At 49.0% G+C, this 23044-nt stretch overlaps 1 protein-coding gene across 1 annotated transcript in view; it reads left to right on the plus strand.

Moving 5' to 3' along the window:
• The first annotated feature begins 200 nt into the window (after positions 1 to 200).
• Positions 201 to 23044, plus strand: part of OGFR (opioid growth factor receptor) — an 88355-nt gene continuing 65511 nt past the window's right edge. The window contains exons 1-2 of the mRNA XM_053707841.1: positions 201 to 457; positions 5003 to 5062. Of these exons, the coding sequence (XP_053563816.1) occupies positions 347 to 457; positions 5003 to 5062 (171 nt within the window). The 5' untranslated portion in view covers positions 201 to 346. The remainder of the gene's footprint in view (positions 458 to 5002; positions 5063 to 23044) is intronic.

Here is a 23044-nt window from a genome sequence, read left to right on the forward strand (position 1 = left end):
GGCCCAAGAAAATTTTTGCCCAGGGTCCAATCAATATTAAAGACGGCCCTGGTTATAGTGCGATGGCTGAGCTTGCACATACACACACACAGCACTTTGGAACGCTCTCTGTGTTGAGCAAGAACAACATGAACACAGCCAGTCCTTGCTATTCCGGTGTCAGGAGCTCCGCCTAGTGATGTCACGGCCTTCTTCCGCCAACTTTCGCTTTCGTTTCCCCTATGTGACCGTCCTTTATTTTAACAAAACGCCTGTTCCCTCTTACGGACACTGACACCCACAGTCCGACACCGTGCTCCCTTGCTTGGTGTTCCCCGGCCCTTGGCCCCGTGCTCCCACTTGCAGGATGTACTGGAAAACAAGTGAGCCGGAATGGGATCCGGAGTATGATTCAACATGGGAGGATCAAGATGAGAAGAAAGACAGGACGCAGAAAGCCAACCAACCGAGCTACAGGGTGTGAGCCGCTCTCTTTGTGACATTGCGGGATATTGTGCGAATGTGTAACGTTGTGCTAGCGTGTTTGACACAGCTTGATACACTGATAATGTGACGGTGTGTGACATAAATATTGTGTGTGAGAGACAATGTATATGAGAGACGTGATGCGGTGTGTGACGCTATGGTGTCTTTATGTGTGCTAGAAATATGGGTTTGTGAGAAAGTGCTGTCTCAGTCTGACCCATTTTATAAATTCACCTGAATCAAAGTATTTTTCATGCAAATAAAACCATAGCCTGTCACCAGATCATATATATTTTTTTTATAGAATAACACCTGGATCCATGTGTAGTTTAGTCAGACACCTCACTGGTCTTTCCCACGTACAGATGTTTTTATGCAAAACAGCATTGAATGCAGCAGTGTCTAGATGTGTTTGCATGGAAAGACATAGAGTGTATATGTCTGTCTAAAGATACAAACCCAAAAGGATCAGGCTGTACTCTGAAAAAAGGGTAGGTTCTGGCAGGTTTCTGAATTCTTGTATAAAACCTAAATTTGATACAGCAGTGCCAACAGTACTTTAATTGTTGTGTATTTGTTGAAGGGGTCTAGTCAAAATTACATTTTTATGATTCAAATAGAACATGCAATTTTAAGCAGCTTTCTTATCTAACTTCTATTATCAATTTTTCTTTATTCTCTTGGTATCGTTATTTGAAAAAGCAAGAATGTAAGCTTAGGAGCCGGCCCATTTTTGGTTAAGCACCTGGGTAGCCTTGCTGATTGGTGTCTAAATGAAGCCACCAATTAGCAAGCGCTACCCAGGTGCTGAACAATAATGGTCCGGTTCCTAAGCTTACATTCTTGCTTTTTTATATAAAAATACCAAGAGAACAAAGAAAAATTGATAATGGGAGTAAATTAGAAAGTTGCATGTTCTATCTGAATCATGAAAGTTTTAATTTTGAATAGACTATCCCTTTAAATTAGACATGAGTTAAGATACAGGGGTGTTTGCATTACCAGGTTAGATTTAGTACTATCCATTTTTTTTTTTTAATGAAAAAAAGCATAAGGATCTGTCTTCTAGCCACACCCATCATTGTGTTTGGTGACATTATGGGCTGTTATAATGCTGGTGGCATAATTATATGTTGTGTACAACCAAAGCAAATTATTGTGTGGTATACTGATATAATATTATTATGATACATTATTGTGTGGTATACTAATATACTACAGGATATTTCTCCTTTGTGAGTGTGTATGTGTGCACATAAGGTGGGAGAGGGTCATATGTGTGCGCGTGTGCATGCATATAAGGTGGGAGAGGGTGGTTTTATGTGTGTGTATGTATGAGCGTAGGCTGGGAGAGAGCCTGTATATATGTGTGCATGTAAGGTGGTTGAAAGCGTCTTGGTAGGGTAAGGACGAGTGTCTGTAGAGTGGGCGAGAGCCTGTGTGTGTAAGGTGCCAGCGAGTGTAGTGCTTTACATTTGTTAGACATTACTCTCCAATGTCTACTACACAACCCTCTATTTCCCTTATGACAACAGAAGTAAGAAGGGGGTGGAGCCAGCTAGCTTGAAGGAAGCCTGACAAGAAGCATGCTGGGAGTATGAAATGTAACCTGTGTGTCTGTAGAGATTAACTATAAGGTAACGCATATCAGCAGCAGTTATTAACTGACAGATTAAATATGCTGTTTCTCAGATTTTTATATATGGACATATTGAGATTAGTGTTTCCTGATGTCACACATATGGGGTATTATGGGTAATGCAATCCAAGTTACCTGAAAATAAATACGTTTCTTTCATTCCTCATTTGGTGTGATCTAAATCAATTAAATATATAGTATACACCTTCTAACTACAAGACATTTCTATTGTCTCGTTATAGAATAACATATCAATCACTTCTAAACAGGTTTGTTTGTGTGTGGGGTGTGAGAAAGCATGTGTTTGTGTGTAGGCTTCAAGAGAAGCCTCTGTGTGTGAGGGGTGCAAGTGAGCTGGAGTTTGTGTGTGAAGGGTGTGAGAGAGAGCCTGGTTGTGTGTGTTGGATGCTAGAGAGTCAAAGTGTTTGACAGAGCCTAAATGGGTGTGAGTTTTTGAGTGTATGGTGTGAGAGAGAGCATGAGCCTGGTTGTGTGTTGGATGCGAGAGAGCACGAGCCTGGTTTTGTGTGTGTGTTGGATGCTAGAGAGCCTGGTTTTGTGTGTGTGTGTTGGATGCTAGTGAGCCTGGTTTTGTGTGTGTGTGTGTGTGTTGGATTCTAGTGAGCCTGGTTTTGTGTGTGTGTGTGTTGGATGCTAGTGAGCCTGGTTTTGTGTGTGTGTGTGTTGGATGCTAGTGAGCCTGGTTTTGTGTGTGTGTGTGTGTTGGATGCTAGTGAGCCTGGTTTTGTGTGTGTGTGTGTTGGATGCTAGTGAGCCTGGTTTTGTGTGTGTGTGTGTTGGATGCTAGTGAGCCTGGTTTTGTGTGTGTTGGATGCTAGTGAGCCTGTTTTTGTGTGTGTGTGTGTGTGTTGGATGCTAGTGAGCCTGGTTTTGTGTGTGTGTTGGATGCTAGTGAGCCTGGTTTTGTGTGTGTGTGTGTTGGATGCTAGTGAGCCTGGTTTTGTGTGTGTGTGTGTTGGATGCTAGTGAGCCTGGTTTTGTGTGTGTGTTGGATGCTAGTGAGCCTGGTTTTGTGTGTGTGTGTGTGTTGGATGCTAGTGAGCCTGGTTTTGTGTGTGTGTGTGTGTTGGATGCTAGTGAGCCTGGTTTTGTGTGTGTGTGTGTGTGTTGGATGCTAGTGAGCCTGGTTTTGTATGTGTGTGTGTTGGATGCTAGTGAGCCTGGTTTTGTATGTGTGTGTGTTGGATGCTAGTGAGCCTGGTTTTGTGTGTGTGTGTGTGTTGGATGCTAGTGAGCCTGGTTTTGTGTGTGTGTGTGTTGGATGCTAGTGAGCCTGGTTTTGTGTGTGTGTGTGTGTTGGATGCTAGTGAGCCTGGTTTTGTGTGTGTGTGTGTGTGTTGGATGCTAGGGAGCCTGGTTTTGTGTGTGTGTTGGATGCTAGTGAGCCTGGTTTTGTGTGTGTGTTGGATGCTAGTGAGCCTGGTTTTGTGTGTGTGTGTGTTGGATGCTAGTGAGCCTGGTTTTGTGTGTGTGTGTGTTGGATGCTAGTGAGCCTGGTTTTGTGTGTGTGTGTGTGTTGGATGCTAGTGAGCCTGGTTTTGTGTGTGTGTGTGTGTGTGTTGGATGCTAGTGAGCCTGGTTTTGTGTGTGTGTGTGTGTTGGATGCTAGTGAGCCTGGTTTTGTGTGTGTGTGTGTGTTGGATGCTAGTGAGCCTGGTTTTGTGTGTGTGTGTTGGATGCTAGTGAGCCTGGTTTTGTGTGTGTGTGTTGGATGCTAGTGAGCCTGGTTTTGTGTGTGTGTGTTGGATGCTAGTGAGCCTGGTTTTGTGTGTGTGTGTTGGATGCTAGTGAGCCTGGTTTTGTGTGTGTGTGTTGGATGCTAGTGAGCCTGGTTTTGTGTGTGTGTGTTGGATGCTAGTGAGCCTGGTTTTGTGTGTGTGTGTTGGATGCTAGTGAGCCTGGTTTTGTGTGTGTGTTGGATGCTAGAGAGCCTGGTTTTGTGTGTGTGTGTGTTGGATGCTAGAGAGCCTGGTTTTGTGTGTGTGTGTGTTGGATGCTAGAGAGCCTGGTTTTGTGTGTGTGTGTTGGATGCTAGAGAGCCTGGTTTTGTGTGCGTGTGTGTGTTGGATGCTAGAGAGCCTGGTTTTGTTTGTGTGTGTGTGTGTTGGATGCTAGAGAGCCTGGTTTTGTGTGTGTGTGTGTTGGATGCTAGAGAGCCTGGTTTTGTGTGTGTGTGTGTTGGATGCTAGAGAGCCTGGTTTTGTGTGTGTGTGTGTGTTGGATGCTAGAGAGCCTGGTTTTGTGTGTGTGTTGGATGCTAGAGAGCCTGGCTTTGTGTGTGTGTGTGTGTGTGTTGGATGCTAGAGAGCCTGGTTTTGTGTGTGTGTGTGTGTGTTGGATGCTAGAGAGCCTGGTTTTGTGTGTGTGTGTGTGTGTTGGATGCTAGAGAGCCTGGTTTTGTGTGTGTGTTTGATGCTATAGAGCCTGGTTGTGTGTGTGGGATGCGGGAGAGTGTGTGTGTGTGTGGGATGCGGGAGAGTGTGTGTGTGTGTGGGATGCGGGAGAGTGTGTGTGTGTGTGTGTGTGTGTGTGTGGGATGCGGGAGAGTGCGTGTGTGTGTGGGATGCAGGAGAGCCTTTGCAGGAGAATGCTATCACAACATTCCTAAGTAATTGCAGCACTTGCTTTTTTTCAGTGCACATTATATGAATAACGTATACAGTAAAAATTGAAACATTTTAATATGAACTAATTTTAGCTTAATATTGGCTAAATTTTTAGCCGAGTTGTTGGTAAAATCAGCCAGGTGGTGCATCTGCCAAAAAGGTCCTGGGGAGAACACTGACCTGCTGCTGTATGTAACTCTTCATGCTGCTCCATCTTGTACTGCCAACATAAATTTCTTTTTTTTTTTTTTTCTTTTTTTTTTTCTTTTAGTTTTACTCAAGAAGTTCACGAGCAGCCAGAGATCTACAGAATTACAGGCATGAGTATCCGGTACTACCTGTTTATGTTTGTACATCAAAACTTATCTGATCCTACATTTTGATATTTCATGAATAGTGTATCACAATCACAAATATTGTTTTCATAAAAAAAATGCAGCCTTATGCTGTTTAGATATTGCATAGCCTCATATTACAATTAATTGTATCATGCGATTAACTGCATGTGTGTGTGATGCGGGAGAGTGTGTGGGATGTGTGCAGGCTGGGAGGTAGTGTGTGTGTGCAGGCTGGGAGGGAGCCTGTGTGTGTGTGCAGGCTGGGAGGGAGCCTGTGTGTGTGTGCAGGCTGGGAGGGAGCCTGTGTGTGTGTGTGCAGGCTGGGAGGGAGCCTGTGTGTGTGTGTGTGCAGGCTGGGAGGGAGCCTGTGTGTGTGTGTGTGCAGGCTGGGAGGGAGCCTGTGTGTGTGTGTGTGCAGGCTGGGAGGGAGCCTGTGTGTGTGTGTGTGCAGGCTGGGAGGGAGCCTGTGTGTGTGTGTGTGCAGGCTGGGAGGGAGCCTGTGTGTGTGTGTGTGCAGGCTGGGAGGGAGCCTGTGTGTGTGTGTGTGCAGGCTGGGAGGGAGCCTGTGTGTGCAGGCTGGGAGGGAGCCTGTGTGTGCAGGCTGGGAGGGAGCCTGTGTGTGTGTGTGCAGGCTGGGAGGGAGCCTGTGTGTGTGCAGGCTGGGAGGGAGCCTGTGTGTGTGTGTGCAGGCTGAAAGGGAGCCTGTGTGTGTGTGTGTGCAGGCTGGGAGGGAGCCTGTGTGTGTGTGTGTGCAGGCTGGGAGGGAGCCTGTGTGTGTGTGTGTGTGTAGGCTGGGAGGGAGCCTGTGTGTGTGTGTGTGCAGGCTGGGAGGGAGCCTGTGTGTGTGTGTGTGTGCAGGCTGGGAGGGAGCCTGTGTGTGTGTGTGTGTGCAGGCTGGGAGGGAGCCTGTGTGTGTGTGTGTGTGCAGGCTGGGAGGGAGCCTGTGTGTGTGTGTGTGTGTGTGCAGGCTGGGAGGGAGCCTGTGTGTGTGTGTGTGTGTGCAGGCTGGGAGGGAGCCTGTGTGTGTGTGTGTGTGCAGGCTGGGAGGGAGCCTGTGTGTGTGTGTGTGTGCAGGCTGGGAGGGAGCCTGTGTGTGTGTGTGTGTGTGTGCAGGCTGGGAGGGAGCCTGTGTGTGTGTGTGTGTGCAGGCTGGGAGGGAGCCTGTGTGTGTGTGTGTGTGTGCAGGCTGGGAGGGAGCCTGTGTGTGTGTGTGTGTGCAGGCTGGGAGGGAGCCTGTGTGTGTGCAGGCTGGGAGGGAGCCTGTGTGTGTGTGTGTGTGCAGGCTGGGAGGGAGCCTGTGTGTGTGTGTGTGCAGGCTGGGAGGGAGCCTGTGTGTGTGTGTGTGCAGGCTGGGAGGGAGCCTGTGTGTGTGTGTGTGCAGGCTGGGAGGGAGCCTGTGTGTGTGTGTGTGCAGGCTGGGAGGGAGCCTGTGTGTGTGCAGGCTGGGAGGGAGCCTGTGTGTGTGCAGGCTGGGAGGGAGCCTGTGTGTGTGCAGGCTGGGAGGGAGCCTGTGTGTGTGCAGGCTGGGAGGGAGCCTGTGTGTGCAGGCTGGGAGGGAGCCTGTGTGTGTGCAGGCTGGGAGGGAGCCTGTGTGTGCAGGCTGGGAGGGAGCCTGTGTGTGCAGGCTGGGAGGGAGCCTGTGTGTGCAGGCTGGGAGGGAGCCTGTGTGTGCAGGCTGGGAGGGAGCCTGTGTGTGCAGGCTGGGAGGGAGCCTGTGTGTGTGTGTGTGCAGGCTGGGAGGGAGCCTGTGTGTGTGCAGGCTGGGAGGGAGCCTGTGTGTGTGCAGGCTGGGAGGGAGCCTGTGTGTGTGCAGGCTGGGAGGGAGCCTGTGTGTGTGCAGGCTGGGAGGGAGCCTGTGTGTGTGCAGGCTGGGAGGGAGCCTGTGTGTGTGCAGGCTGGGAGGGAGCCTGTGTGTGTGTGTGTGTGCAGGCTGGGAGGGAGCCTGTGTGTGCAGGCTGGGAGGGAGCCTGTGTGTGCAGGCTGGGAGGGAGCCTGTGTGTGCAGGCTGGGAGGGAGCCTGTGTGTGTGTGTGCAGGCTGGGAGGGAGCCTGTGTGTGTGTGTGCAGGCTGGGAGGGAGCCTGTGTGTGTGTGTGCAGGCTGGGAGGGAGCCTGTGTGTGTGTGTGTGCAGGCTGAAAGGGAGCCTGTGTGTGTGTGTGCAGGCTGGGAGGGAGCCTATGTGTGTGTGCAGGCTGGGAGGGAGCCTATGTGTGTGTGCAGGCTGGGAGGGAGCCTATGTGTGTGTGCAGGCTGGGAGGGAGCCTATGTGTGTGTGCAGGCTGGGAGGGAGCGCGTGTGTGTGTGCAGGCTGGGAGGGAGCCTGTGTGTGTGTGTGTGTGCAGGCTGGGAGGGAGCCTGTGTGTGTGTAGGCTGGGAGGGAGCCTGTGTGTGTGTGTAGGCTGGGAGGGAGCCTGTGTGTGTGTGCAGGCTGGGAGGGAGCCTGTGTGTGTGTGCAGGCTGGGAGGGAGCCTGTGTGTGTGTGTGTGCAGGCTGGGAGGGAGCCTGTGTGTGTGTGTGTGCAGGCTGGGAGGGAGCCTGTGTGTGTGCAGGCTGGGAGGGAGCCTGTGTGTGTGTGTGCAGGCTGAAAGGGAGCCTGTGTGTGTGTGTGCAGGCTGGGAGGGAGCCTATGTGTGTGTGCAGGCTGGGAGGGAGCGCGTGTGTGTGTGTGCAGGCTGGGAGGGAGCCTGTGTGTGTGTGTGTGCAGGCTGGGAGGGAGCCTGTGTGTGTGTGTGTGTGCAGGCTGGGAGGGAGCCTGTGTGTGTGTGTGTGTGTGTGCAGGCTGGGAGGGAGCCTGTGTGTGTGTGTGTGTGCAGGCTGGGAGGGAGCCTGTGTGTGTGTGTGTGTGCAGGCTGGGAGGGAGCCTGTGTGTGTGTGTGTGCAGGCTGGGAGGGAGCCTGTGTGTGTGTGTGTGTGCAGGCTGGGAGGGAGCCTGTGTGTGTGTGCAGGCTGGGAGGGAGCCTGTGTGTGTGTGCAGGCTGGGAGGGAGCCTGTGTGTGTGTGTGTGTGCAGGCTGGGAGGGAGCCTGTGTGTGTGTGTGTGCAGGCTGGGAGGGAGCCTGTGTGTGTGTGCAGGCTGGGAGGGAGCCTGTGTGTGTGTGTGTGTGCAGGCTGGGAGGGAGCCTGTGTGTGTGTGTGTGTGTGCAGGCTGGGAGGGAGCCTGTGTGTGTGCAGGCTGGGAGGGAGCCTGTGTGTGTGCAGGCTGGGAGGGAGCCTGTGTGTGTGCAGGCTGGGAGGGAGCCTGTGTGTGTGCAGGCTGGGAGGGAGCCTGTGTGTGTGCAGGCTGGGAGGGAGCCTGTGTGTGTGCAGGCTGGGAGGGAGCCTGTGTGTGTGTGTGTGTGCAGGCTGGGAGGGAGCCTGTGTGTGCAGGCTGGGAGGGAGCCTGTGTGTGCAGGCTGGGAGGGAGCCTGTGTGTGTGTGTGCAGGCTGGGAGGGAGCCTGTGTGTGCAGGCTGGGAGGGAGCCTGTGTGTGTGTGTGCAGGCTGGGAGGGAGCCTGTGTGTGTGTGTGTGCAGGCTGAAAGGGAGCCTGTGTGTGTGTGTGCAGGCTGGGAGGGAGCCTATGTGTGTGTGCAGGCTGGGAGGGAGCCTATGTGTGTGTGCAGGCTGGGAGGGAGCCTATGTGTGTGTGCAGGCTGGGAGGGAGCGCGTGTGTGTGTGCAGGCTGGGAGGGAGCCTGTGTGTGTGTAGGCTGGGAGGGAGCCTGTGTGTGTGTAGGCTGGGAGGGAGCCTGTGTGTGTGTGCAGGCTGGGAGGGAGCCTGTGTGTGTGTGTGTGTGCAGGCTGGGAGGGAGCCTGTGTGTGTGTGTGTGTGTGTGTGCAGGCTGGGAGGGAGCCTGTGTGTGTGTGTGTGCAGGCTGGGAGGGAGCCTGTGTGTGTGTGTGTGTGTGCAGGCTGGGAGGGAGCCTGTGTGTGTGTGTGTTTGCAGGCTGGGAGGGAGCCTGTGTGTGCGTGTGTGTGCAGGCTGGGAGGGAGCCTGTGTGTGTGTGTGTGTGTGTGCAGGCTGGGAGGGAGCCTGTGTGTGTGTGTGTGTGCAGGCTGGGAGGGAGCCTGTGTGTGTGTGTGTGCAGGCTGGGAGGGAGCCTGTGTGTGTGTGTGTGCAGGCTGGGAGGGAGCCTGTGTGTGCAGGCTGGGAGGGAGCCTGTGTGTGCAGGCTGGGAGGGAGCCTGTGTGTGTGTGTGCAGGCTGGGAGGGAGCCTGTGTGTGTGTGTGCAGGCTGAAAGGGAGCCTGTGTGTGTGTGTGCAGGCTGGGAGGGAGCGCGTGTGTGTGTGCAGGCTGGGAGGGAGCCTGTGTGTGTGTGTGTGCAGGCTGGGAGGGAGCCTGTGTGTGTGTAGGCTGGGAGGGAGCCTGTGTGTGTGTAGGCTGGGAGGGAGCCTGTGTGTGTGTGTGTGTAGGCTGGGAGGGAGCCTGTGTGTGTGTGTGTGCAGGCTGGGAGGGAGCCTGTGTGTGTGTGTGTGCAGGCTGGGAGGGAGCCTGTGTGTGTGTGTGTGCAGGCTGGGAGGGAGCCTGTGTGTGTGTGTGTGTGCAGGCTGGGAGGGAGCCTGTGTGTGTGTGTGTGTGTGTGTGCAGGCTGGGAGGGAGCCTGTGTGTGTGTGTGTGTGTGCAGGCTGGGAGGGAGCCTGTGTGTGTGTGTGTGTGTGTGTGTGCAGGCTGGGAGGGAGCCTGTGTGTGTGTGTGTGTGTGTGTGTGTGTGCAGGCTGGGAGGGAGCCTGTGTGTGTGTGTGTGTGTGCAGGCTGGGAGGGAGCCTGTGTGTGCGTGTGTGTGTGTTTGCAGGCTGGGAGGGAGCCTGTGTGTGCGTGTGTGTGCAGGCTGGGAGGGAGCCTATGTGTGTGCAGGCTGGGAGGGAGCCTGTGTGTGTGTGTGTGTGTTTGTGTGTGTGTGTGCAGGCTGGGAGGGAGCCTGTGTGTGTGTGTGCAGGCTGGGAGGGAGCCTATGTGTGTGCAGGCTGGGAGGGAGCCTATGTGTGTGCAGGCTGGGAGGGAGCCTATGTGTGTGCAGGCTGGGAGGGAGCCTATGTGTGTGTGTGTTTGTGTGTGTGTGTGCAGGCTGGGAGGGAGCCTGTGTGTGTGCAGGCTGGGAGGGAGCCTGTGTGTGTGTGTGTGTGTGCAGGCTGGGAGGGAGCCTGTGTGTGTGTGTGTGTGTGTGCAGGCTGGGAGGGAGCCTGTGTGTGCAGGCTGGGAGGGAGCCTGTGTGTGTGTGTGCAGGCTGGGAGGGAGCCTGTGTGTGTGTGTGCAGGCTGGGAGGGAGCCTGTGTGTGTGTGTGCAGGCTGGGAGGGAGCCTGTGTGTGTGTGTGTGCAGGCTGGGAGGGAGCCTGTGTGTGTGTGTGTGTGTGTGCAGGCTGGGAGGGAGCCTGTGTGTGTGTGTGCAGGCTGGGAGGGAGCGTGTGTGTGCAGGCTGGGAGGGAGCCTGTGTGTGTGTGTGTGTGTGCGCAGGCTGGGAGGGAGCCTGTGTGTGTGTGTGTGTGCGCAGGCTGGGAGGGAGCCTGTGTGTGTGTGTGTGTGTGCGCAGGCTGGGAGGGAGCCTGTGTGTGTGTGTGTGCGCAGGCTGGGAGGGAGCCTGTGTGCGCAGGCTGGGAGGGAGCCTGTGTGTGTGTGTGTGCGCAGGCTGGGAGGGAGCCTGTGTGTGTGTGTGTGCGCAGGCTGGGAGGGAGCCTGTGTGTGTGTGTGTGCGCAGGCTGGGAGGGAGCCTGTGTGTGTGTGTGTGCGCAGGCTGGGAGGGAGCCTGTGTGTGTGTGTGTGCGCAGGCTGGGAGGGAGCCTGTGTGTGTGTGTGTGCGCAGGCTGGGAGGGAGCCTGTGTGTGTGTGTGTGCGCAGGCTGGGAGGGAGCCTGTGTGTGTGTGTGTGCGCAGGCTGGGAGGGAGCCTGTGTGTGTGTGTGTGCGCAGGCTGGGAGGGAGCCTGTGTGTGTGTGTGTGCGCAGGCTGGGAGGGAGCGTGTGTGTGTGTGTGTGCGCAGGCTGGGAGGGAGCCTGTGTGTGTGTGTGTGCGCAGGCTGGGAGGGAGCGTGTGTGTGTGTGTGTGCGCAGGCTGGGAGGGAGCCTGTGTGTGTGTGTGCGCAGGCTGGGAGGGAGCCTGTGTGTGTGTGTGTGCGCAGGCTGGGAGGGAGCCTGTGTGTGTGTGTGTGCGCAGGCTGGGAGGGAGCCTGTGTGTGTGTGTGCGCAGGCTGGGAGGGAGCCTGTGTGTGTGTTTGCGCAGGCTGGGAGGGAGCCTGTGTGTGTGTGTGCGCAGGCTGGGAGGGAGCCTGTGTGTGTGTGTGCGCAGGCTGGGAGGGAGCCTGTGTGTGTGTGTGCGCAGGCTGGGAGGGAGCCTGTGTGTGTGTGTGCGCAGGCTGGGAGGGAGCCTGTGTGTGTGTGTGCGCAGGCTGGGAGGGAGCCTGTGTGTGTGTGTGTGCGCAGGCTGGGAGGGAGCCTGTGTGTGTGTGTGCGCAGGCTGGGAGGGAGCCTGTGTGTGTGTGTGCGCAGGCTGGGAGGGAGCCTGTGTGTGTGTGTGCGCAGGCTGGGAGGGAGCCTGTGTGTGTGTGTGCGCAGGCTGGGAGGGAGCCTGTGTGTGTGTGTGCGCAGGCTGGGAGGGAGCCTGTGTGTGTGTGTGCGCAGGCTGGGAGGGAGCCTGTGTGTGTGTGTGCGCAGGCTGGGAGGGAGCCTGTGTGTGTGTGTGTGTGCAGGCTGGGAGGGAGCCTGTGTGTGTGTGTGTGTGCAGGCTGGGAGGGAGCCTGTGTGTGTGTGTGTGCGCAGGCTGGGAGGGAGCGTGTGTGTGTGTGTGCGCAGGCTGGGAGGGAGCCTGTGTGTGTGTGTGCGCTGGCTGGGAGGGAGCCTGTGTGTGTGTGTGCGCAGGCTGGGAGGGAGCCTGTGTGTGTGTGTGTGCGCAGGCTGGGAGGGAGCCTGTGTGTGTGTGTGCGCAGGCTGGGAGGGAGCCTGTGTGTGTGTGTGCGCAGGCTGGGAGGGAGCCTGTGTGTGTGTGTGCGCAGGCTGGGAGGGAGCCTGTGTGTGTGTGTGCGCAGGCTGGGAGGGAGCCTGTGTGTGTGTGTGCGCAGGCTGGGAGGGAGCCTGTGTGTGTGTGTGCGCAGGCTGGGAGGGAGCCTGTGTGTGTGTGTGCGCAGGCTGGGAGGGAGCCTGTGTGTGTGTGTGCGCAGGCTGGGAGGGAGCCTGTGTGTGTGTGTGCGCAGGCTGGGAGGGAGCCTGTGTGTGTGTGTGTGCGCAGGCTGGGAGGGAGCCTGTGTGTGTGTGTGTGCGCAGGCTGGGTGGGAGCCTGTGTGTGTGTGTGCGCAGGCTGGGAGGGAGCCTGTGTGTGTGTGTGCGCAGGCTGGGAGGGAGCCTGTGTGTGTGTGTGCGCAGGCTGGGAGGGAGCCTGTGTGTGTGTGTGCGCAGGCTGGGAGGGAGCCTGTGTGTGTGTGTGCGCAGGCTGGGAGGGAGCCTGTGTGTGTGTGTGCGCAGGCTGGGAGGGAGCCTGTGTGTGTGTGTGCGCAGGCTGGGAGGGAGCCTGTGTGTGTGTGTGCGCAGGCTGGGAGGGAGCCTGTGTGTGTGTGTGCGCAGGCTGGGAGGGAGCCTGTGTGTGTGTGTGCGCAGGCTGGGAGGGAGCCTGTGTGTGTGTGTGCGCAGGCTGGGAGGGAGCCTGTGTGTGTGTGTGCGCAGGCTGGGAGGGAGCCTGTGTGTGTGTGTGCGCAGGCTGGGAGGGAGCCTGTGTGTGTGTGTGCGCAGGCTGGGAGGGAGCCTGTGTGTGTGTGTGCGCAGGCTGGGAGGGAGCCTGTGTGTGTGTGTGCGCAGGCTGGGAGGGAGCCTGTGTGTGTGTGTGCGCAGGCTGGGAGGGAGCCTGTGTGTGTGTGTGCGCAGGCTGGGAGGGAGCCTGTGTGTGTGTGTGCGCAGGCTGGGAGGGAGCCTGTGTCTGTGTGTGTGTGCGCAGGCTGGGAGGGAGCCTGTGTCTGTGTGTGTGTGTGCAGGCTGAAAGGGAGCCTGTGTGTGTGTGTGCAGGCTGAAAGGGAGCCTGTGTGTGTGTGTGCAGGCTGAAAGGGAGCGTGTGTGTGTTATGTTCTCTGTGTAGTCAGGATTAGAACATTCAGTTGTGTGCTGTTACCTTGTGTCTGATGTCTCTTGCACATATCATGGAGACACTGCAGCATGTACTTTAGATAAACTTTTATTCAGCTACAACCACATGGCTTCTTTACCAACAGGTTCCTCAGTAAAAACTAAGATGGCTTCTAATGATGTCACAGAGACCCAGACACACCCAGAGGGTGTGGTGAGATGAGCTTAAAGGGACAGTCAAGTCCAAAAAAATCTTTCATTTTTCAAATAGGGCATGTAATTTTAAACAACTTTCCAATTTACTTTAATCAACAATTTTGCTTTGTTCTGTTGGTATTCTAGTTGAAAACAAACCTAGGAAGGTACATATGTTAATTTCTAAGCCCTTGAAGGCCGCCTCTATTTTATTTACTTTTCTCTTGTTAAGTGTGTTCAGTCCACGGGTCATCCATTACTTATGGGATATATTCTCCTTCCCAACAGGAAGTTGCAAGAGGATCACCCAAGCAGAGCTGCTATATAGCTCCTCCCCTCACATGTCATACCCAGTCATTCTCTTGCAACCCCCAACAAAGAAGGAGGTCGCGGGAAGAGTTGGAGTTTTTACTTAATTATTCTTCAATCAAAAGTTTGTTATTTTAAATGGCACCGGAATGTGCTGTTTTTCTATCTCAGGCAGTATTTGGAAGAAGAAACTGCCTGCGTTTTTCTATGATCTTAGCAGGCGTAACTAAGATCCACTGGCTGTTCTCGACATTCTGAGGAGTGGGGTAACTTCAGAACATGGGAATAGCATGCGGGGTCCCCCGCAAACGAGGTATGTGCAGTACAATATTTTCTGGGAATGGAATTGACTAAGAAAACACTGCTGTTACCCGTATGATGTAAGTACAGCCTTAAATGCAGTAGTAGTGACTGGTATCAGGCTGATAAATGTATGTACAGTAGAGTTATTTTCTAGGGACTAGAATTTGACTGAGAAAATACTGTTAATACTGAAATAATGCTTAAGCCTTATCTGCAGTGGAAGCGACTGGTAGCAGGCTTAGTGACAACTTTGCATGACATTAAAAGAAGTTTGTTTTTAAAAAACGTTTACTGGCATGTTATTCGTTTTTGTGAGGTACTTTGGTGATAAATCCTTTTGGGCATGAAGTGGCAATCCCAGAGAAACTATGTAGGCTGGATAAATACTACGCGGTACCGGTGTGTACTGACGTTTTTCCTATACCAAAAAGGCTTACAGAGATTATTAGTAAGGAGTGGGATAGACCCGGTGTGCCTTTTTCCCCTCCTCCGATATTTAGAAAAATGTTCCCTATAGACGCCACCACACGAGACTTATGGCAGACGGTCTCTAAGGTGGAGGGAGCAGTTTCTACTTTAGCCAAGTGTACCACTATCCCGGTGGAGGATAGCTGTGCTTTCTCAGATCCAATGGATAAAAAATTAGAGGGTTACCTTAAGAAAATGTTTGTTCAACAAGGTTTTATATTACAGCCTCTTGCATGCATTGCGCCTGTCACTGCTGCAGCGGCATTCTGGTTTGAGTCTCTGGAAGAGGCGATTCGCACAGCACCATTGGATGAGTCTTTGAGCAAGATTAGAACCCTTAAGCTGGCTAATGCGTTTGTTTCGGATGCCGTAGTGCATTTAACCAAACTTACGGCTAAGAATTCCGGATTCGCCATACAGGCGCGCAGAGCGCTATGGCTTAAATCCTGGTCAGCAGATGTAACTTCTAAGTCTAAACTACTAAACATTCCTTTCAAAGGGCAGACCTTATTCGGGCCCGGCTTGAAGGAAATTATTGCTGACATTACTGGAGGTAAGGGCCACACTCTTCCTCAGGACAGGGCCAAAGCAAAGGACAAACAGTCTAATTTTCGTGCCTTTCGTAATTTCAAGGCAGGAGCAGCATCAACTTCCTCCGCTCCAAAACAGGAAGGAACTACTGCTCATTACAGACAGGGTTGGAAAGGCAACCAGTCATGGAACAAGGGCAAGCAGGCCAGAAAGCCTACTTCCGCCCCTAAGACAGCATGAAGACAGGGCCCCCTTTCCGGAGACGGATCTAGTGGGGGCAGACTTTCTCTCTTCGCCCAGGCTTGTACAGGATCCCTGGACGTTGGAGATTATATCTCGGGGATACCTTCTGGATTTCAAAACTTCTCCTCCACAAGGGAGGTTTCATCTGTCAAGGTTATCAACAAACCTAGTAAAGAAAGAGGCATTTCTACAATGTGTACAAGACCTCTTAGTGATGGGAGTGATCCACCCAGTTCCGCGGACGGAACAGGGGCAAGGGTTTTATTCAAATCTGTTTGTGGTTCCCAAGAAAGAGGAAACCTTCAGACCAATCTTAGATTTAAAGATCTTAAACAAATTCCTAAGGGTTCCGTCGTTCAAGATGGAAACCATTCGGACCATCCTACCCATGATCCAAGAGGGTCAATATATGACCACAGTGGATTTAAAGGATGCCTACCTTCACATACCGATTCACAAAGATCATTATCGGTACCTAAGGTTTGCCTTTCTAGACAGGCATTACCAGTTTGTAGCTCTTCCCTTCGGGTTAGCTACGGCCCCGAGAATTTTTACAAAGGTTCTGGGCTCTCTTCTGGCGGTACTAAGACCACGAGGCATAGCGGTGGCTCCGTACCTAGACGACATTCTGATACAAGCGTCAAGTTTTCAAAATGCAAAGTCTAATACAGAGATAGTTCTAGCATTTCTGAGGTCGCATGGGTGGAAAGTGAACGTGGAAAAGAGTTCTCTGTTACCACTCACAAGGGTCCCTTTTCTAGGGACTCTTATAGATTCGGTAGAGATGAAAATTTACCTGACGGAGTCCAGGTTATCAAAGATTCTCAATGCTTGCCGTGTCCTTCACTCCATTCCAAGCCCATCAGTAGCTCAGTGCATGGAAGTAATCGGCTTAATGGTCACGGCAATGGACATAGTGCCATTTGCGCGCCTACATCTCAGACCGCTGCAACTGTGCATGCTAAGTCAATGGAACGGGGATTACTCAGATCTGTCCCCTTTGCTAAATCTGGACCAGGAGACCAGAGATTCTCTTCTCTGGTGGTTGTCACGGGTTCATCTGTCCAAAGGAATGACTTTTCGCAGACCAGATTGGACGATTGTAACAACAGACGCCAGCCTACTAGGCTGGGGAGCAGTCTGGAACTCCCTGAAGGCTCAGGGATCGTGGACTCAGGAGGAGAAACTCCTCCCAATAAACATTCTAGAATTAAGAGCAATATTCAATGCTCTTCTAGCTTGGCCTCAGTTAGCAACACTGAGGTTCATCAGATTTCAGTCGGACAACATCACGACTGTGGCTTACATCAATCATCAAGGGGGAACCAGGAGTTCCCTAGCGATGTTGGAAGTCTCGAAGATAATTCGCTGGGCAGAGTCTCACTCTTGCCACCTGTCAGCGATCTACATCCCAGGCGTGGAGAACTGGGAGGCGGATTTTCTAAGTCGCCAGACTTTTCATCCGGGGGAGTGGGAACTTCACCCGGAGGTATTTGCTCAACTGATTCATCGTTGGGGCAAACCGGATCTGGATCTCATGGCATCTCGCCAGAACGCCAAGCTTCCTTGTTACGGATCCAGGTCCAGGGACCCGGGTGCAGTGCTGGTAGATGCACTAGCAGCCCCTTGGGTTTTCAACATAGCTTATGTGTTTCCACCTTTTCCGTTGCTACCTCGACTGATTGCCAGGATCAAACAGTAGAGAGCATCAGTGATTCTGATAGCGCCTGCGTGGCCACGCAGGACCTGGTATGCAGACCTAGTGGACATGTCGTCCTGTCCACCATGGTCTCTACCCCTGAGGCAGGACCTTCTAATTCAGGGTCCTTTCAACCATCCAAACCTAAGGCTGACTGCTTGGAAATTGAACGCTTGATTCTATCAAAGCGTGGGTTTTCGGATTCGGTTATTGATACATTAATACAGGCTCGGAAACCTGTTACCAGAAACAATTACCACAAGATATGGCGTAAATATTTATATTGGTGTGAATCCAAGAGTTACTCATGGAGTAAGGTTAGGATTCCTAGGATATTGTCTTTTCTACAAGAGGGTTTAGAAAAGGGCTTATCCGCTAGTTCACTAAAGGGACAGATTTCTGTTCTGTCCTTTTACACAAGCGTCTGGCAGAGAATCCAGACGTCCAGGCTTTTTGTCAGGCTTTGGCTAGGATTAAGCCTGTGTTTAAAGCTAATGGAAAGCACAAGAGGATTGCAATGGCACTGCCTTATTGATTCTTGTGACTACACCCTATCTTAGTTGCTGGTTTCTATTTAGTATAACCATAGGGTAGATGGTGCTGTGTATTATTTATATTACAGAAAAAACATGGGCCCAAAGACCATGAAAGAATACACAAATAGCACTCTTGTAGTCCTCTGTCACATACTATGTATGTATGTTAAATAGAAAGATGGAGTACCAAATGGTAAGGGGAGTACGCTTGAATAATTAAAACATAACTTTTATTAATTACGCAACATATATGTTATAGTTGCCACAAAGTTTCATTACTTAAACAAAAGCTTGTGTCTGCTTCTGTTCGCTGAGTATGCTGTCTGCGTGATTATAACACTGACTCTAGCTGTTTGTTTTTGCTGTTATAACGTTAATAGTTAAATTCAATCATGGATGTGTATATCTAAGGTTATTATTTATACTTATCCTCAGATTTTAACAGTGTATGTTACAGCTAAATAAGTATACCGTGTATACAGTTTTATCTTGCTGTTGTGAACCCTAAGGTTATAACCGTTATAAGAGTTCAGTTAACTGAATCTACAGCATGAGTAATTGTATTGCTAACTCACAGCTGTGTTGCTTGTATCTGTGTGGTTAGTGCAGCAGTTGAGAAGTTTCTATGCAGATTATCTGCAGCGATATTTGTCTAATAACTTTGCTTACCCACCAGAATTGAGCATTGCTCTGTTAATAAGTATTCAGTTATTTTAAAAGTACAGCCTGTGTGTATAGCTGCGCTGCTGATATTTAGCTGTTAGCATGATGACTTCAACAAATTATTCTATTTGAAACATAGTGTGTCTACAAACACCTAAGTCAAGGTCTCTAGTAATATAGACAAGCGTATTTGTCTGTACAAATGTAATCTATGTTGTGCTCCTCATTTATATAAGTCTGTACAATTATTATTAACAAGGTATTGTACTATCATAGTTCTGTAGTACCTAAACAGCGTCTCATAACAATTCTAGATAATGGTTGTTCATATATATTCGAGAACGTTAAGGTCTAACAAAAGAAAAGAATAAACAACACCTATTGCCCCAGGTTTTAAGCTAGCCCTAACAAACACAGGAGCTCCCTGACTCCTCACCAGTTCCCTAACATGTTTTGCCGTGTTAACGGCTTTCTCAAAGGGGGTTGTGCGCGCGTCGCGCTGAAGGTGCCTTCTTATTGCGTGGCAGAAGCTGAGTGTCCGCCCCCTTCATGATGTCATCACTTGTCAAAACATTACACCTAAATGCAAATAACTCTTAGGCAATATTATCAACAAAATGCCATCAGATGGATTATCAATTTGTGTATGTATTTGGCATCGGATGCATTATTAGTCTATGTCTGTATCTAGTGAACATTACTTTCGCAAGTAACGGCGGACAGCAGTTCTTAATGTGATTCCACTATATATGAATAAGTATTCCTTGAATTAATGATTAGATATATGAGGATAAACAGTTTTACTAAATCTTGTGACACGGTTCTAGTATGTCAGCAATGTAGATCTTAGGTATCCATATTGATGAAGAACAACTTTCTTACTGTGTGCTTAACCCCTTAATGACCACAATGTACCCTGTATGTCACTGGTCATTAAGGGTTTTTTCAGGACATAATAGCACAAGTCTAGCAAGAACACGCTATTAATGCACTCTCTCCAGCAGGCTTTGTGGAATAGAGCAGTCTCAACGCTGGTGGCAAGACCGCGCTATAAAACAATCAAGTCACAAAAAAAGGCCAGTGACATACAGGGTACGTCGCTGGTCCTTAAGGGGTTAATGTGTGAGTGTGAGGTGGCAATAATATAAGTCTAATCTATATTATGTCGTTGATTACCACTATTATTTACTTAAGTGAGTATAAAAATAATAAAAATAGTGTAACACAGTGATAAAGAAAAATAAGGTGGAGAGAGGGAATTTTATTAGATAATTCTCAAGCAAGTTTTGTGTTTCAATTGTGACTTATCCTTTGTTGAAAAAGTTTTTTTGTTGTCAATCTGACAAAGTTGTGAACCTTTGGATTTACCACTTTGCATGTTGATCCAAAGGTTCACAACTTTGTCAGACTTGTCAGAAGTCACAATTGAAACACAAAACTTGCTTGAGAATTATTTAATAAAATTCCCTCTCTCCACCTTATTTTTCTTTATCACTGTGTTACACTATTTTTATTATTTTTATACTCACTTAAGTAAATAATAGTGGTAATCAACGACATAATATAGATTAGACTTATATTATTGCCACCTCACACTCACACATTAAGCACACAGTAAGAAAGTTGTTCTTCATCAATATGGATACCTAAGATCTACATTGCTGACATACTAGAACCGTGTCACAAGATTTAGTAAAACTGTTTATCCTCATATATCTAATCATTAATTCAAGGAATACTTATTCATATATAGTGGAATCACATTAAGAACTGCTGTCCGCCGTTACTTGCGAAAGTAATGTTCACTAGATACAGACATAGACTAATAATGCATCCGATGCCAAATACATACACAAATTGATAATCCATCTGATGGCATTTTGTTGATAATATTGCCTAAGAGTTATTTGCATTTAGGTGTAATGTTTTGACAAGTGATGACATCATGAAGGGGGCGGACACTCAGCTTCTGCCACGCAATAAGAAGGCACCTTCAGCGCGACGCGCGCACAACCCCCTTTGAGAAAGCCGTTAACACGGCGAAACATGTTAGGGAACTGGTGAGGAGTCAGGGAGCTCCTGTGTTTGTTTGGGCTAGCTTAAAACCTGGGGCAATAGGTGTTGTTTATTCTTTTCTTTTGTTAGACCTTAACGTTCTCGAATATATATGAACAACCATTATCTAGAATTGTTATGAGACGCTGTTTAGGTACTACAGAACTATGATAGTACAATACCTTGTTAATAATAATTGTACAGACTTATATAAATGAGGAGCACAACATAGATTACATTTGTACAGACAAATACGCTAGTCTATATTACTAGAGACCTTGACTTAGGTGTTTGTAGACACACTATGTTTCAAATAGCATGATGACTTCAACAAATTATTCTAACAGCTAAATATCAGCAGCGCAGCTATACACACAGGCTGTACTTTTAAAATAACTGAATACTTATTAACAGAGCAATGCTCAATTCTGGTGGGTAAGCAAAGTTATTAGACAAATATCGCTGCAGATAATCTGCATAGAAACTTCTCAACTGCTGCACTAACCACACAGATACAAGCAACACAGCTGTGAGTTAGCAATACAATTACTCCTGCTGTAGATTCAGTTAACTGAACTCTTATAACGGTTATAACCTTAGGGTTCACAACAGCAAGATAAAACTGTATACACGGTATACTTATTTAGCTGTAACATACACTGTTAAAATCTGAGGATAAGTATAAATAATAACCTTAGATATATACATCCATGATTGAATTTAACTATTAACGTTATAACAGCAAAAACTAACAGCTAGAGTCAGTGTTATAATCACGCAGACAGCATACTCAGCGAACAGAAGCAGACACAAGCTTTTGTTTAAGTAATGAAACTTTGTGGCAACTATAACCTATATGTAACAAATTTAAGCTGTCTGTAAGACTCTTGCTAGCAAGTGCTCTGGGTGGTATATATACGAATCTATCTTGCCAGTAGTTTCAGTAGAGTTATCAATACTTACCTTACTAAACAAAGTATTATAAATGGTGAATTATTAACTCTATCTGATAATCACTACATATGAAGAAAAAGTGATTTGAACCAATCGCCTAATAAACATAGGATCAGTTATATATACTATCCTTGGTCAAGGTATTACATTGCAGTCTGAGTAATAATATACAGATAAAAATGAATACTCAAGTATGCATCAAGCACACTGACTGTTGAATCAACAACTCATTTCATGCCCTCAAGTATATGCTCTATATTATTAAAAATTCCAATACTTACAAGGTATCTTGGGGTAACAAACTAATTACTGGGATTATTCTTACTCTGCAACAAACCTGTGATTAACACAAATAAAATAATCTACTCTAATGTGCATACAATAAGCACGGAGTAAAGGTGTTATCCTTGGAATTGCAGAGGGTCAGTATACTTTATATTTAATTGTATATACCCCATTTACACTACAACCGCGAACTGTCACATTTTGACATTATAGTGATAAAAGATATATGATTTATCACTCCCCAGGTAGCTACTGTTTTTAATTGCACATCCCTTTATCTCCTGTTTTTTTTTTTTTTTTTTTGCTTAATTAATAAAAGTTATGTTTTAATTATTCAAGCGTACTCCCCTTACCATTTGGTACTCCATCTTTCTATTTCTTCGGAGGCTGTTTTTGGGAGAAAGGTTCTACAGGCAGTGGTTCCTTCTGTTTAATGTTCCTGCCTTGTCCCTCCCATCATCCGTGTACTTTAGCTTTGGTATTGGTATCCCATAAGTAATGGATGACCCGTGGACTGAACACACTTAACAAGAGAAAACATAATTTATGCTTACCTGATAAATTTATTTCTCTTGTAGTGTGTTCAGTCCACGGCCCGCCCTGTCTATTTGAGGCAGGTTCTAAATTTTAAATTATAACTCCAGTCACCACTGCACCCTATAGTTTCTCCTTTTTCGTCTTGTTTCGGTCGAATGACTGGATATAACATGTGAGGGGAGGAGCTATATAGCAGCTCTGCTTGGGTGATCCTCTTGCAACTTCCTGTTGGGAAGGAGAATATATCTCATAAGTAATGGATGACCCGTGGACTGAACACACTACAAGAGAAATAAATTTATCAGGTAAGCATAAATTATGTTTTTACAGCAGGGGAGAGCAAGCTCATGTAGGCCATATAGATAGCATTGTGATCACGCTAGTGGCAGACACTGCACTAATTGGCTAAAATGCAAGTCAATAGATAATAACTAAAAGTCATGTGATTAGGGGCGGTCAGAAGATGCTTAGATACAAGTTAATCACAGCAGTAAAAAGTGTATTAATATAAGTGTTGGTTTTTCAAAACTGTGGAATGGGTAATAAAGGGATTATCTATCTTTTTAAACAACAAAAATTCTGGTGTTGACTGTCCCTTTAAAGCTGCAGCACTTCTAACATATAATGATGAGACAAGGTTAGTGCAAAGATGCAGTAATCTTACCATCCCCTTTTTAAAAAAAAAAATTCTAATAAAAATAAAAAGAACAGACAGTGGATAATATTGTAACATACAAGTAATAGACATACATGTTTATCACTAAACCATACACTTGAACTTAGAACAGTTTATCTATATAGTCTATGTGCAAACGACCTAGGTCACAGCCTAGATTTTAGTTAGTTATGTTTTCTGCGATAAGTCCGCCTTCGGATTAGGTCATTCCTTGCTGAATAATCTTTCACTGAATCCTCACATTGCCATCTAGAAGGTGGCCTTCTGTGTGTAGAGGGCCGTAGAGTATTTGGTTCTTGAGAAATTGTCTGTGGAGGAGTACCCAACGGTTGTTGATCACTTGTGATATTTTGTTGTTGGACAGAATCATTCTGAGGTGGATTTGTTTCAGTTGTGTTCATTGTATTTTCATCCTCCGAAGACTCAGGTGGGCACCACACTCCATGCAAGATACTGAATTTTTGTGAGAAACTTTAAAACGCCACTTAGCTGTCTCTCACAAATCAAA

The sequence above is a fragment of the Bombina bombina genome, chromosome 1, assembly GCF_027579735.1.
Source record: "Bombina bombina isolate aBomBom1 chromosome 1, aBomBom1.pri, whole genome shotgun sequence".
NCBI lineage: Eukaryota > Metazoa > Chordata > Amphibia > Anura > Bombinatoridae > Bombina > Bombina bombina.